At 38.4% G+C, this 13,190-nt stretch overlaps 2 protein-coding genes across 3 annotated transcripts in view; both read right to left on the bottom strand.

Annotated features, from left to right (window-relative positions):
• The window catches only part of WDR19 (WD repeat domain 19), a 39,462-nt gene extending 34,656 nt beyond the window's left edge, over positions 1-4,806 (bottom strand). The window contains exons 1-4 of the mRNA XM_062492709.1: positions 4,793-4,806; positions 3,196-3,287; positions 3,045-3,110; positions 1,422-1,547 (exon numbers count right to left, since the gene is read on the bottom strand). Coding sequence (XP_062348693.1) covers positions 1,422-1,547; positions 3,045-3,110; positions 3,196-3,287; positions 4,793-4,798 — 290 coding nt within the window. The 5' untranslated portion in view covers positions 4,799-4,806. The remainder of the gene's footprint in view (positions 1-1,421; positions 1,548-3,044; positions 3,111-3,195; positions 3,288-4,792) is intronic.
• A 1,766-nt stretch (positions 4,807-6,572) lies between these two features.
• KLHL5 (kelch like family member 5) overlaps positions 6,573-13,190 on the bottom strand; it is a 34,321-nt gene continuing 27,703 nt past the window's right edge. For both annotated transcript variants that reach the window (XM_062493456.1, XM_062493457.1), the window contains 3 exons: positions 11,096-11,308; positions 8,690-8,861; positions 6,573-6,629 (listed from right to left, as the gene is read on the bottom strand). In XM_062493456.1, coding sequence (XP_062349440.1) covers positions 6,573-6,629; positions 8,690-8,861; positions 11,096-11,308 — 442 coding nt within the window. The remainder of the gene's footprint in view (positions 6,630-8,689; positions 8,862-11,095; positions 11,309-13,190) is intronic.

Here is a 13,190-nt window from a genome sequence, read left to right as displayed (position 1 = left end):
GTAGTGACTGTATTTTTCTTGTACTTCAATAAATAACCCCATGCATTTAGCCAACTCAAAAGTGAGTAGGTCTGGTTCTAGTCAATGTAATAAAAAAAGTTAGAAATATCTATTTTAACTTGAAGTTTCAGATAGAGCAAGGCCTATTTTGATGTATATTTAAGGCTATACAGATACTATACATCATGTTAAAAAACAAAGAGCCCCTCAAGCAAAAAAAAAATTTAAACCAGGATTTTCTAATTAGTGCAGTCTCTCTCATCTTTTTAAATTTCACTGTAAACATGCAATATAAATTTGAAAAAAATCTGAAATATTGACATGTGAAATGACATCCAATACATGTGGTTTGCATGTAAGGGTGCTTTCTTAATTTCAAAAAAGGAAGAATATCAGAAAAGCCTCATTATCACACTGTTTATGTCTTGGTGCTTATTCTGCTTAAGCAATAACACTGTGACAAAAAAAGGATTAGGGACATACATTGATATACAATGCTCTAGCAAGACTGCCTCCAGTAAGCAATTTACCTCCAGTATTAGAGAGAAAATCATGAAGGAACTGCAATTAACTGCAGACCCCATTCTGTTAAGTACCTTCTATGTTCTTTTTTGCTTGCATACGAGCAGGTTACTCTTCTCACCATAGTATTTGTCCATACATCAAAATGGTACAATATGGTCTGTTCATTCCCACAATATAATATGTGTATAACATACACCTTAACAAACATAGGACAGAGTTGTTTCCACCCTCTTTCCTAGAGGAAGAATGTTTATGTAGAATGCAAGAATTTAGTGGAATAGACTCAAAGAAGCCAAAAGTTTAACTATTAAACCAAGCTTACCTATTAACCCAATGCTTGATGGTTTTGCAGACCCCAGAAGAGTTTAAAGCCTGTGGCCAAATTCAGAAAGGCAAGGCTTTGAACCTTAGGTATCTCCTTTCATCCTAAACTAGTCTACTTTGTGAATAGCATTTTACCCCCTTATTAATCTAAGGTGAAAAAAAATCTTAGCACCACTGATATCACTTCCCTTACTTTTAAGCTCCTTTTAGCTGGTGTGAAAGACCTAGGAGAAGAGTAGCAACTGCAGATACACAAAAAATTCACCCATCCATGTTGCTACCACTAAGTTAAAACATTGAAGAGAAGCTCTCTAGAGACTATGCCACTGCTGACACTCAAAAAATAAACAAACATTCCGTAATCCCATCCACACTGATATACCCATCCACACCAAACACTTCAAAACCAGCAATAATATAAAAATAATTAAGCAATGAACTGTAGCATATTAGTTTAATTCGCATATCTATTATGAGGACTCCAATAAAAAGATGATCTTGAAATATAGACTCCACATCAACAAGTCACAGCGGTCCAAGTCTTTAAACACACATTAAAAAAAATTTCTTACCTCATTCCACTGTCTACTTGGCTTGTTTTGTTTGTGATTGCATCCCACAGAAATATGGTGCTAGATTTGTCTGTGATTACTGCTAAAGTATCTCCATCCTTATCCCAGTCCATAGCAACACAGTTACTACAGGAAAGAAATAAAATCACTGAGAACGTTAAAATGTGTTCGTAAGTGTACAGAAACAGCCAGAACTATGCAACTGAGTCCCTATTCTTCCTTTCCCCTCCCTGCAAACCTATGACAGATTGCAGATTTATCTGTAAACTAGTTTTATAGCAACCCCACTCTAATCTCATGGATGACAGGGGCTGAGAAGAAGGTCATAGAAAGCACTGCTACCTATGTCCTAGTACTTGAAATACTGTCACCTTGATTTTTCAAGAGACAGTGAAAGTCCTCTGTAAGGCTCTGGTTTGTAAGAGGCTATTCAGAGTTGGGATTATTTTTCTGATAATACACTTCTGATTCCATACAGCATTCCTCACTTTGGACACTTTTCCAGAGAGAATGTGCATTTATCACACATTGTGCTAAACACTGCACAGAAAGAGCTGTGCCATGGATACCATCCAAAAGAGATTGACACAGCCAGGCCATATTTTGAATGACATCTAACCCAAACAGCAAGATGTAATGGTCAGTGAATACAAGTGAGTCTGGTAAAGACAATGAGAATTGCATTTCTTGGTTTGATGCAAGGTGGCAACTACCATGAACTGCAAAAACTGGATTTCTAGACTTCTTGGGGAACTAAGTGATTCTGGTTCATATCTACCAATGACACAAAGCTATGTAAGTGATGATCTAGAAATTAAAGTTACACTCTTGACTAGAGGTTTCAGCCTTAAAGGCCATGGGAGTCCTGCCTTGACTAAGGGGCTTATCTTAATTAATCTGGTAGTTAGAAATAAAATAAAAATTTTCCATGATGACCAAGAACAGTTACAATGCTGAGAAGAGATGAGCAGTACACAAATGAAACTACATGAGGTATTAATGGTGCCCAATAAGTGTATTTATTGAGCAAACCAATATGATGACCCAATGTCACACCATTTTCCCTAGGGAGGTTTCCCCTGGTTCATATCCAGCCTGCTCCTATGGTCTTGGCTGCCCTTAAGAAGTTTAATATTATCTTCCAAAGTACACAAGTTTTTAAATTTAATCTGAAAAAAATTCTAGTTTGTAAACTCCCATATCACTCTCTGATGTGAACTAAAGTGTGATAAGCTGGAACCAAAAAGACTCACTTCAGAAGTATCATTCTGACATAAAACAACAATGTCAATGTGTACATTTATGCCACTGATGTAAACAGAAGTACCAAAGGAGTATCTTTCCTCAGCAAAGACAGGATAACAAACTGTTAGAAAATCAACTGTAACAAGAATGCAAGGATATATAGTACACAACCTCATTATGATCCTTCTTAATAGGTCTTTTTTTTGCATTTTAATTACATAATTTGTCTTCTCTGCCAGGTATGTTCACCAGAGACAATATACTGTACTACAAATTTCTCACATTGTCTAAGTATCTCACCAGAAGAGAAGCATTTTTAAAGAAAACAACAAAGAATATAATTTAAAGAATATAATTTAAACCTATCTTAGTACCTACCCTGGCAGGGTGATTTCATTTCTCTTCTGACCATGACGATCAAAAATTTTCACAGCACGATCATCTCTAAAAAAAGATTAATATATAGAATAATTCCCCTTCTTTATCAATAATTTTGATGGACAAATGCAATAAATAGTTACAGTCTTACCCTGTTACAGCAAGAAAATTTCCTAAAGTTTTCTGCCAAGCAAACTGCACAGGTGAACCAGACCAAGATTTTTCATACAGACTGAATACTTGCTGGGGGGAAAAAAAAAGGTAGGAAATTATACAACTTAAAATCATAAGATATAATTATACTACAACTTCCTAGCATGTTAGCAACTAAGTACTGTGGAGGTAGAAGCCCCACCCCCCCACCCCCCCAAACAATTCAAACACAGCTTCTGTGTGATTCCAATGCACCAAAGTACTAAAATCCCATATAAAAGTGCTTTCAGTTTGAGTGGAAAAAATTGAAGTTTCTGCTTCTGGATGTCTGCATAGAGAACTGCAACTCCATTAAAACTAATATTTTTTATATAGTTACCTGAATAAAAAATTGCACGAGACTCTCCCCTTCTAGTTCAAAGACCACAATGCTAATAGTTCTCCAAATTTAATGGAAAAGTCTGGGTCCAGTAAGCATCCTTAGTTTGTAAAACACAGAATGCTCTTCACTCTTTTGGAGACAAGTAACCTTTTTGTAACTCTGAACTGCTGTGCCTTAAAAGCTGAAATCTCAAAGCAACACACTATAGAAAGAGAATCTGACTTCCAACAGAGAAAATTCCTGAACATCCTTTTCGTTTCACACCACCCACAGATATTTTTCTGTAACTTGAGTGTGAGATAAAGCCCACAAATTTGCTTCACAGCTTGCTATCGTGACTTATATCCCTACATGTCATAAGATAAACACCAACATCTGCTGCCCACCAAATGCCTGGCAGGCTTGCTCAAGTCTGCCTCAGGTTCTTATCCCTTCTTTTGGGTCAAGGTAAACTGAGGCATTCTTCACACTGAATCTGCATTCTGCTCACAAGAACAGCAAAAATACCACCACCACATGCCACAGAAATGGCATCGGACGATGCTGTTTGGTTTTGAAAAATAATTTAATTAAATCTTAGACCAGAGGAGGGCCACCAAGATGATTTGAGGGATGAAGCACCTCTCCATCTATGAGGGAAGGCTGAGAGAACTGGGATTGCTCAGCATGAAAAAGGCTTTGGCGTGACCTAACTGTGAGCTCTCAGTACCTGAAGGAAACCTACAAGATAGACAGATAGGGACTATTATAAGGGCATGCAGCCACAAAACGAGGGGGAGTGGCTTCAAACTGAGAGAGCGGGTTTAGATTAGTTATTAAGAGGAATTTGCTGCGACGGTGGAGAGGCATCGGAACAGATTTCCCGTAGAAGTTGTGGACACCTCATCCTTGGAAGCGTACAAGGCCAGGCTGGATGGAGCCCTGAGCCACCTGGCCTAGTGGAAGACGTCCCTGCCCATCGCAGAGGCGCTGCAACTAGATAAACTTCAAGCTCCCGTCTACGAGAAGTCTCCTCATGACAAAGTAAACAAACACGGGAGCGCAGGCAAACACACCAGGCCCCCCTCCGCTTGCTGCCGGCCCTTCCCGTCGCGCCTCCCTCCCCTGCACGGGCCGCAAGCGCCGCCGCCCGCCCGCTCCGCGGGCCGAGACCGGAGCCGGGACCCGCGTCCCCCGCCCGGGGCCGCGGCACCCCGCGGCCGCCCAGACCCACCTTCATCGCGGCCACCGCGGGCTGCCAGCACCGGCACCGCGCATGCGCCGCCCGCCCACGGCGCCGCGGTTACCGCGGAGACGGAGCGGGCCGGAACGGGGCGGAACGGGGCGGGGCGGGGCGGGGCGGGCCGGCACAGAGACCAGCCCTCGGCCCCGAGCCCTCGGCCCCACGGCCCCCGGCAGGAGGAGCTCTGCGTGAGGCCGCGGCCTCCGGAGCGCGCCACTGGCAATTCTCCGAGAAAAAGGAGGGTTTTTTAGACCGCAGGCTCAACGGGCTCTAACCGACGAAACAAAGGCACACACCCACCAGCAAAGCCTCTTGAGATCAGCTGTATTCCAACTGCAAAGCTTCATCACAAAGTGTCACCGAGTTCTTTTAAAACAATAAATAGCTCGCCGAGAGCGTTAAAACACACGTTTAAAATTACAAATGTACAAAGGACTTTGGGTATCGGGCACTTCAAACTTTTCTTGAAAAAAAAAAACCAAAACATTCAATGAGTTCACATCTTCCCGTTTTCCAGGCGCGGTGCTGATGGGAGAACATAAGGGACAAGGCACGTAAAAGCAAATACAAAAAGGCTTCTCCCGAGAACATTTAGACCGTTCAAAGCAAATCGGTGTAACAGCAGAGGGCTCGAGAAAGGCAAATTATAAAGTATCTGAAAAAATTAGGTAACTGTTAAATAAGGTAACTAATTTGATACAGTCCTGCGAGGCACACCTCACTCTCCTGTAAGATGCTGAACATGCTTAAACGGTGGCAAGCTGAGCATCTGGCAGGATTGGACCCTTTACGTTTTTAAATAACCCTACAGGAAAGACAGACAATTTCTTCATCTTATAAAATTATACTTCTCATAGTAGTGCAAAGCCTCGTTTGAAAAAATGTAATTAGTCTAGATGTAATGGAATGCTTCAAAACTTCCAAAGTGCAAATATTAAACTTAAATTGGTTAATCGTTAATCACACTTTAGAATTCTTCCAATAACTCATACAAATAGCAAAGCAAATACAAGAACCAAAGCAGAGAAAAAGGTATGATGTTCTGCATCTTGCATAACAACTTCGAAAATCCAAAAAGTACTCTGGATGTCAAAAATGTATATCAGAAATTATTAAACAGCAGGTTTCTGTTAGCATAAGACAATATTTAAAATAAGGCTTTGGTTAAATGAAAAGTTTGCTAAACTAGGAATGATGATAAAAAGTGCAAAAGATTCACCAAATTCACAACTTCATTTCCAAGGCAGGCATTACACCTGCCATTTACAATAGTTTGCATTGGTTTGTTAGCCTGCCTTGTAGTCATTCAGATATCCATTTGCGTTTATTGCAGGCAAATTAAACCTATGGGGTCCAATCCTATAACTTGTTTCATCCAGAGACAGACCCAATTATATCAAAGCATATCCATTTATAGCATCATTGCTCTGCATTTGGGAACATCAAGGCCCTGGAATCATAACATTTGATTATTATAGTGAGTTCACTCATTTTCTTAGTGCTTCCTAAACAGAAGTCCTCTGCTGCCAACTGGCAGGTTGCAGTTGACTTTCATACGAGTAGAATTCTTGTAACATATGCATAACAAAGATAAGTGTTTTAAAAGTGCTTAATATTGGTCCATAAGAGCATCATGTCAGCTTCAGACCAAACACCTTGCTGTGGTAGATATTCTGCACCTGGTGTTTATTGGTGCACTCATAGCTAGCTTGAGGAAAAAGTAATCCTCTGAGTCTACACAGGACAATGTCACCTCCCCAGAGAATATAGTTCAGAGTTTTACAGTCACAACACACGCTCCAGCTCTTCCTAAGCACAGTGGTGCAACCTGTAAACAAACAAACAAACAAACCATCAGTGACATAAATGCCGTCAGCTTTAAGTAATTTTTCCCCCTAATGATATGGCTGCAGCAGAACAATATCACCCATGCTCTGTTAACATGACTAACAAATTGGTCTAAAACTGGATACAAATACAAAAAAAAAGGTAATGATATTTTATATAACACAGTGAAGCACTCTGAATACAATAGCAAGCCCTAAGGACATTAAGCAGTTCTTATTGATAATTTCAATTATTCAGTATTACAGGAAAAAATAAACCTTTGTTATAGTACAAACTGGACACCTAAGCTAGACAGTGAGAAAACTGAGTAAAGGGTGGTAAAATAATACATTTCTCAGAAACAGAAAATTCCTAAAATTATAGGGACAACCTCTCATTTTTATTTTATTATTTGATAAAAATCTGTTAAAAGTTCTTGAAATCAGAATAAATTTACCAGTCCTTATTCTTTAATTGCCAACAGAATTTACTTCTGGCAAGACCCTTTTCTGCTGAGATTCTGCTCGACTTGAACAGAGGGCAATAGTTTCTAACACTCCCCTTTGCTTCCCTTTTAACTTTCATAGTATTGCAGTGTATGTGAATAGCACACTAAGTGATACAGAGACTAGCCTGAAGACAAAAAACAGGCTGTTTATGCCAACTCTCCCATTTCTTTTTTTCCCCAGGAACAATAGACTTTTACAGAGCTGTCTGTGGCTCTGACAACCTTCACCTGAGAACATTCCACTGCCTTCTCCTGAGCTGTGTGACGATGAAGAGGTGGCAGACTGCTGACATAACAGAAGGAAGGTACAAAAGTATTTCCAAATCCCTCTGGGAAGCTTTTGAAACTGTCATACATACTGGGATCATGGCATTCAGTGAGATATAGAGGGTCAGGGCTGAATACAAAGAATACAAAGGTACATACAGATGGTCACCACCTAGACATGCAAGATTAATTTAGATGCAATGGTGAGAAGCAGTTTCTCTCCTCTGGGGAACAGCAGTTTCTGTCCTCTGGTACACTTTTTTTTTTTTCTTTAGCAGGACTAACAATGCCATGGGTTATTATTTCCAGTACTAGTGAATGCCCCAAGCTCTGATGATCCTCTTTGATATCTTGTGTTTTAAGAGCTTGCAGCAGTATGAAATTGAGGGAAATGGAGAGGTGAGTTCTTTGTGTTCCAGGGATTTTTATAAACAGCAGTTCAGTTATCTTTTTTAAGTAAGAATTTGGGGCTATTACCAGAATAATATTCAGGTGGTTCGCAATTCAGTTGCCTAGATAACTGGTGTCTCACTTTATTACACATAAACTTGGACATTCATCATGGTCTGCAACTGGACTCCAGGAGGGCCTTGGTGTTCCATAGATTCTGTGCTGTATCTGCCAGCCTTTTGTGGATGTAGATGCTTTAGGGCATCTCAAATGCAATTAGATACCAAAGGACAGTCAGCTCAGTATGTCCTTGTGTGTGCTCTTCCCACAGAGACACATTCCTGGAGCTATATAAAAGCCACCAAGCTCTGAACTAATAATAATGGTTTCTGAGCAAGAACTGAAGAATTATTTTTATTTTAAAGCTGCAAAAAGAGAAATGGATAAAGGCTTTCTGAAACCTGCATACACTGCATTCACCTCAGGAAGAGATTATTTATGAAAAAATGACAACCCTGACAAAATTAATGTTGAAAGACACATTAGAGCTAAAACAAATCTGTATTTATCATTTATCTTCAGAACAGGCAGTCATGTAAACAGAATTCTCTATGACAGTTTGGGGAACATGGAAATACATTTTATTAAAAGTAGCTGAAATTGTCAAAGAAAATAGCTATACTCTTGCAAAAGAAAGGAGGGCAGTTTATTGGAAATTAACAACTGTCTATTCAAGATAAATCATCTCAAGATGGTACACAAAGGGAAAAAGGACTCACAACAGACTAGTAAGAAAGTGCTTTTTAGAGAAGGAATATTTGAATTCTCCTTGTAAAAGGAGGCACATATGAAATAACAATGTTAATTGTAGTGTATAGTCTGATCAGAAACTATACCTGTGTCCATTCATTTGTCTGGGGATCATAAGACTCCACGGTATTAAGATATGTTTGACCATCATATCCTCCAACAGCATACAACTTGTCACCAAGAAGACACACTCCCACTGCATCTCTGCTAATGCTCATAGAGGCCACAGCAGTCCACATATCTGTTTTGGGATCATACCTAAAAGATAATTTGTGACATGCTCTAAAAGTGTTACCAAAATTCAACAACAAACAAATTTACAGGAATTGATGCTCTCAAGGCAGTAGAGATCTGGGTGTTAATATCAAAGGACTTCCCCCCACTCAATTCCGCTCCCTTTGAAACTGTTTCTTTAGTCATCTGGTAACACAGTCACTACCAGCCAAATACATACTTCCTGATGTTTTCCAAAGTGTCATACATATAAAGCTGCTCTTACCACATTTTGTATGTCTAAATATACCATGCCACAAACTTTTGCTGCTACACCACAGCAGAGCAAGTCCTTGCTTTAAGTACTGTATATCAAAGCACAGGCTTGTAAAATTTGGTTTAGTACTAAGATTACCAATTTCAAAAATATGACCCCCAAAAGTCATTTGAGAAAATTATATGGGAAATGCAAAACCCTTAAGTCAATTCGCAACACTTCTGAAATCAGAAGTATCATCACAGTGAACAGCAGATGGTTTAATGAAAAAATTGTGTGGTTCTAGAACATTATCAACATTCTTTAAAAGTCAAATTGAGAACTACATAGGAGACTCCATGCTATGCTTATGGCAAGGAATGTATTTTAATCTGACTGAAAGAGACAATCTTTTTAAAGACTGCAGATGCTTACAGCAGAACTAATGTAATTACAGAGCTCTGAAGGGCTCTAAAAACTGCAGAGAGAAAATAATTATTTGGCCAAGATCATACTTGCTAAAAGCAAATTGAAAGACACTAGTCTTAATTTTTTTGCATAAAGAGCAAGAAGATACAAAGAGTTCTAACAATTTTATTTGCTGCCCTCTAGTCAACAAATTACACAAATGCATGCAAGCTAACTGTAAAATGAAAACATTACCTGAAGCACATATGCAAATAGAAGAGGATGGTTACTAAGATACATATAGAATTATTTTATCATTTATAAGCAATTGTATTTATCTGAGAGTAACAATTTCTGTTGCAAAATACAATTCAGAAGCTTAGTGTGGTTATAAAAGCCTAATTTTTAAAATTAATATTTCTTAATTCTTTAATTTTTAAAGAAACTAGTTCCATTTATTTGATGGTCTTCAACTTCAAGTCACTTAAAGTGCAAGGACAAAACACATTACAAGATGATCCCTATTTATTGAAGTCATGAGTTCTGTAACTTTGTTTCAGAGAATACTGGTGTAGAAAAATACACAGACTTACTGCTTCTCTTGGGCTTCTGATGATCTGTATTGCCCTAAAAATTTGGTATTTGCTGAGAAGTAGCTTCCTATCTGCAAACCTTTCTGGGGTCTTTTCAGTGCAACTTCCACATGCTAAGGGCTATGAGCCACACTGTATTTTCAGGTCTACTAGAACTCAGAAAGTTTGAAAACTATAGCTCCCTTGTGGTGGATTTTTGTGGTGTGGTTTTTTGTTGTTGTTTTGTTGTTTGTTTGGGGTTTTTGGGGGGTTAGGGGTAAAATATATGTCCTGGCATTAATAAATCTAGTAAAATAAGAATATGGTCAATGAGAACTTACTGTAAATGTTGGGAAGTAACAGGAAAGAAAGAAAAGTTTTACAGCTGGCGGCAGGGGAGCAGGGAGAGAAGGAAAGCATAGTTCAGAAATACCTGAAGTGCCTGTGAAGTTTGAATACAGTGAATTATGAAGTATTTACTATCTTTAAAAATATTTTTTTGGATCACATGTGCTTCTGCAACTTGTGATACAGTCACAATCATCAACCACTTTACAAAAAGATATACCAACCTAGGAATGACTGAATTACATGCCAGTTTCCCAATGTCATTAGGGGATACAAGAACGAATTTCATATATAAAGATCCACAAACCTTACTGTTAACTCTTTTGAAAGTTATTATATGAATAGATTCAGACTTCTTGTGTGAAAGAAGACTGCTCCATTTTTAAAAGCATTCAGTTCCAAGTTATTGCAGTTACCGATCATAGTTCATTCAATGAGATTGTTAAAATAATCTAGATGAATTGCATTAAGGAGAATTTTCATTAAATAATCTGTTCCTGGTAACATTTTGAGTCATAGTATTATGAGCACAGTATGACTACACAGCATATTTTTAGATGTAAGTTTCTTCTGTTCATGCTAAAAATAACACACCTCTTTTATTTGGATTCTACTCACAGCTCTTTCCATAAACCACTTAATAGACTAGCACTATTAGAATCCCATAGCAGGATATGCCTCCATCAGGATATTACCTTTCTACACAGTCTGACAGCCTGGATGTTAAGTTGGATGCTGGAGCATCGTGGCCACCTATTGCATACAAGAACCCGTTCCAGGTGGTTACACCTACACCACCTCTTCTTTTTGACATCTGAGCACAGAGAGTCCATTTGTTTGTATGAGGATCAAAACATTCTACTGACTTAAGACAAGAACTTCCATCTCGACCACCAACTGCATAAAGCCTACAAAGCAAAACAAAAAAATAGAAGAAAATAAATATTGTCTGAATAAGACAGTTTCTAGTGAAACAGGAAGGATTCCAAGTTTGTTAAAAAGGGAAGTTTAGAAGGAGACTTTCAACTTTCAGTAGACTGCTCAGTTGTGAAAACTCAGGCAAGATTTTGCTCCAATATTTTCCTACTGTAATGATCAACACATAAAAACAACAATGTACAGAAAATTGAGTATCTTAGACAGCATTTATACTCCAACTTATGCCTATAGCTGACAATTTCAAAATTACATATGTAACTTGCAGGGTCAGAAGGACAAATTCAGTAGCGTATCTGTGCACCCAACATTTCTACCCTGCCTCATCTTAGGCATTCAAGTACTTTTCTGGACCTGGGTTTTAGTTCATGACTGACTGCACTACCTTAAATCCCTCACACCCACTAGGTGGCCCAATTTGCTTAGTCCCAAGAAAAACGTTTCTAGCATTCGGTACAAAGCATTTCAATTATTTACAAGGGCTGACTGAAATGAATGAAAATATTTGGGTTTATGAGGACTCACTGATGAACCTTTAAAAGTAATCAAATAATCAGACTTCATAAAGAGCTTATGAACAGAATTTATGAGCAATCTAGGCATGGCAGCAGACATACCCAGCACTATTATTTGGAAAAGTAGGAACACAGAAGCCATTCTAAAAAGGAAGCAACACATCAGAAATAAAATCCAGTGAGAAATCACTTCAAATAATTTCAGAACCTAAGAATGGTTAAATAATCAAACAAACATTAGATACTGTAGATAATGCTAGTGTGAACAATTTACAGCAGTCACTATGAAGCACTATTCAAGAAGTCCTCAGTTTGCGTAATACTAGTGTTTGATTTTTTAAATATACTGACCAAGGAACTTAAATAAAACCATCTTGCAAATATGGTTGATCTAGTCCTTCTCAGTAACAATTTTAATACATTAAAAAAAAATTCCATGGAAGTTTCTTTGTTTAGCAATACAGATTGTTTAAGGTAAGTAATATACTGAAGGTTTCTGTAAAACTCTGTCATAGTTCCATACAGTTAATGACTAAAATCAATCCTTTATGCAAGATAACATTTACGAAGCTCCCAACTTTACCTTCCCTCAAACCATGAGAGAGTTTTGATCATTTATGCAGTGATTTCACATTCTGGACATGAAGAAAGACATAATAATTTCTTTATATGAAGGTTTTGATCCAATCACTGGAACTTACCAAGTTATGTTACAGGAAAGTGCAGAAGTTACTGCTCCTGCATCTGAAATGCTGCATGCATTTTAAAAATGTCCCCTGTAGTGATCCTTTGTTGTTGCCTACATGAAGAGTCTATGCAATGTACCATAATAATAGGGAAATGTGAGGCTCTAATTCTCGTGCTTTTCATCACATCTGGGACCCTCTGCTGAATATATAGCAAGCTTAGGTATCTGAGACTGCAGTTCCAAGGCAGCCAAGGCACTCTGCTTGCTTGTTGGTCAAATTCATCCCTCCTTCCTCGAGGCAGTGAGCATTTCCACTCATTCTTGGACTTATTCTAGATTTTACAGAATCCTTTCTAGGTGCCTTTCAGCAGTACCAATTTACCAGTGACTAGTGTGAAGAACTTTTTTTTACCTGACAGAATTCAAGTAGCTCAAGGGACATGCATCAGATAGCACATAAACAGGAAGTGAAAATTTGTGGACAATATAGAGTATAAATATTCTGCCACAACCACAGTACTGCTCAGTAAATCAGTAGCTTTTGTCTGCTATGCTATTCCTGTAGTCATCCTGGCAAAACATGGCTTGCTTCTCTCTCCAATCCCAAAGCAAGAGCATTTCTTTAGTAAGAATTGCATCTCAAACTGCGTA

The sequence above is a fragment of the Cinclus cinclus genome, chromosome 5, assembly GCF_963662255.1.
Source record: "Cinclus cinclus chromosome 5, bCinCin1.1, whole genome shotgun sequence".
In the NCBI taxonomy this organism is placed as follows: domain Eukaryota; kingdom Metazoa; phylum Chordata; class Aves; order Passeriformes; family Cinclidae; genus Cinclus; species Cinclus cinclus.
Note: the sequence above shows the minus strand (reverse complement) of the source record. Positions and strands in the feature narration are given on the sequence as shown.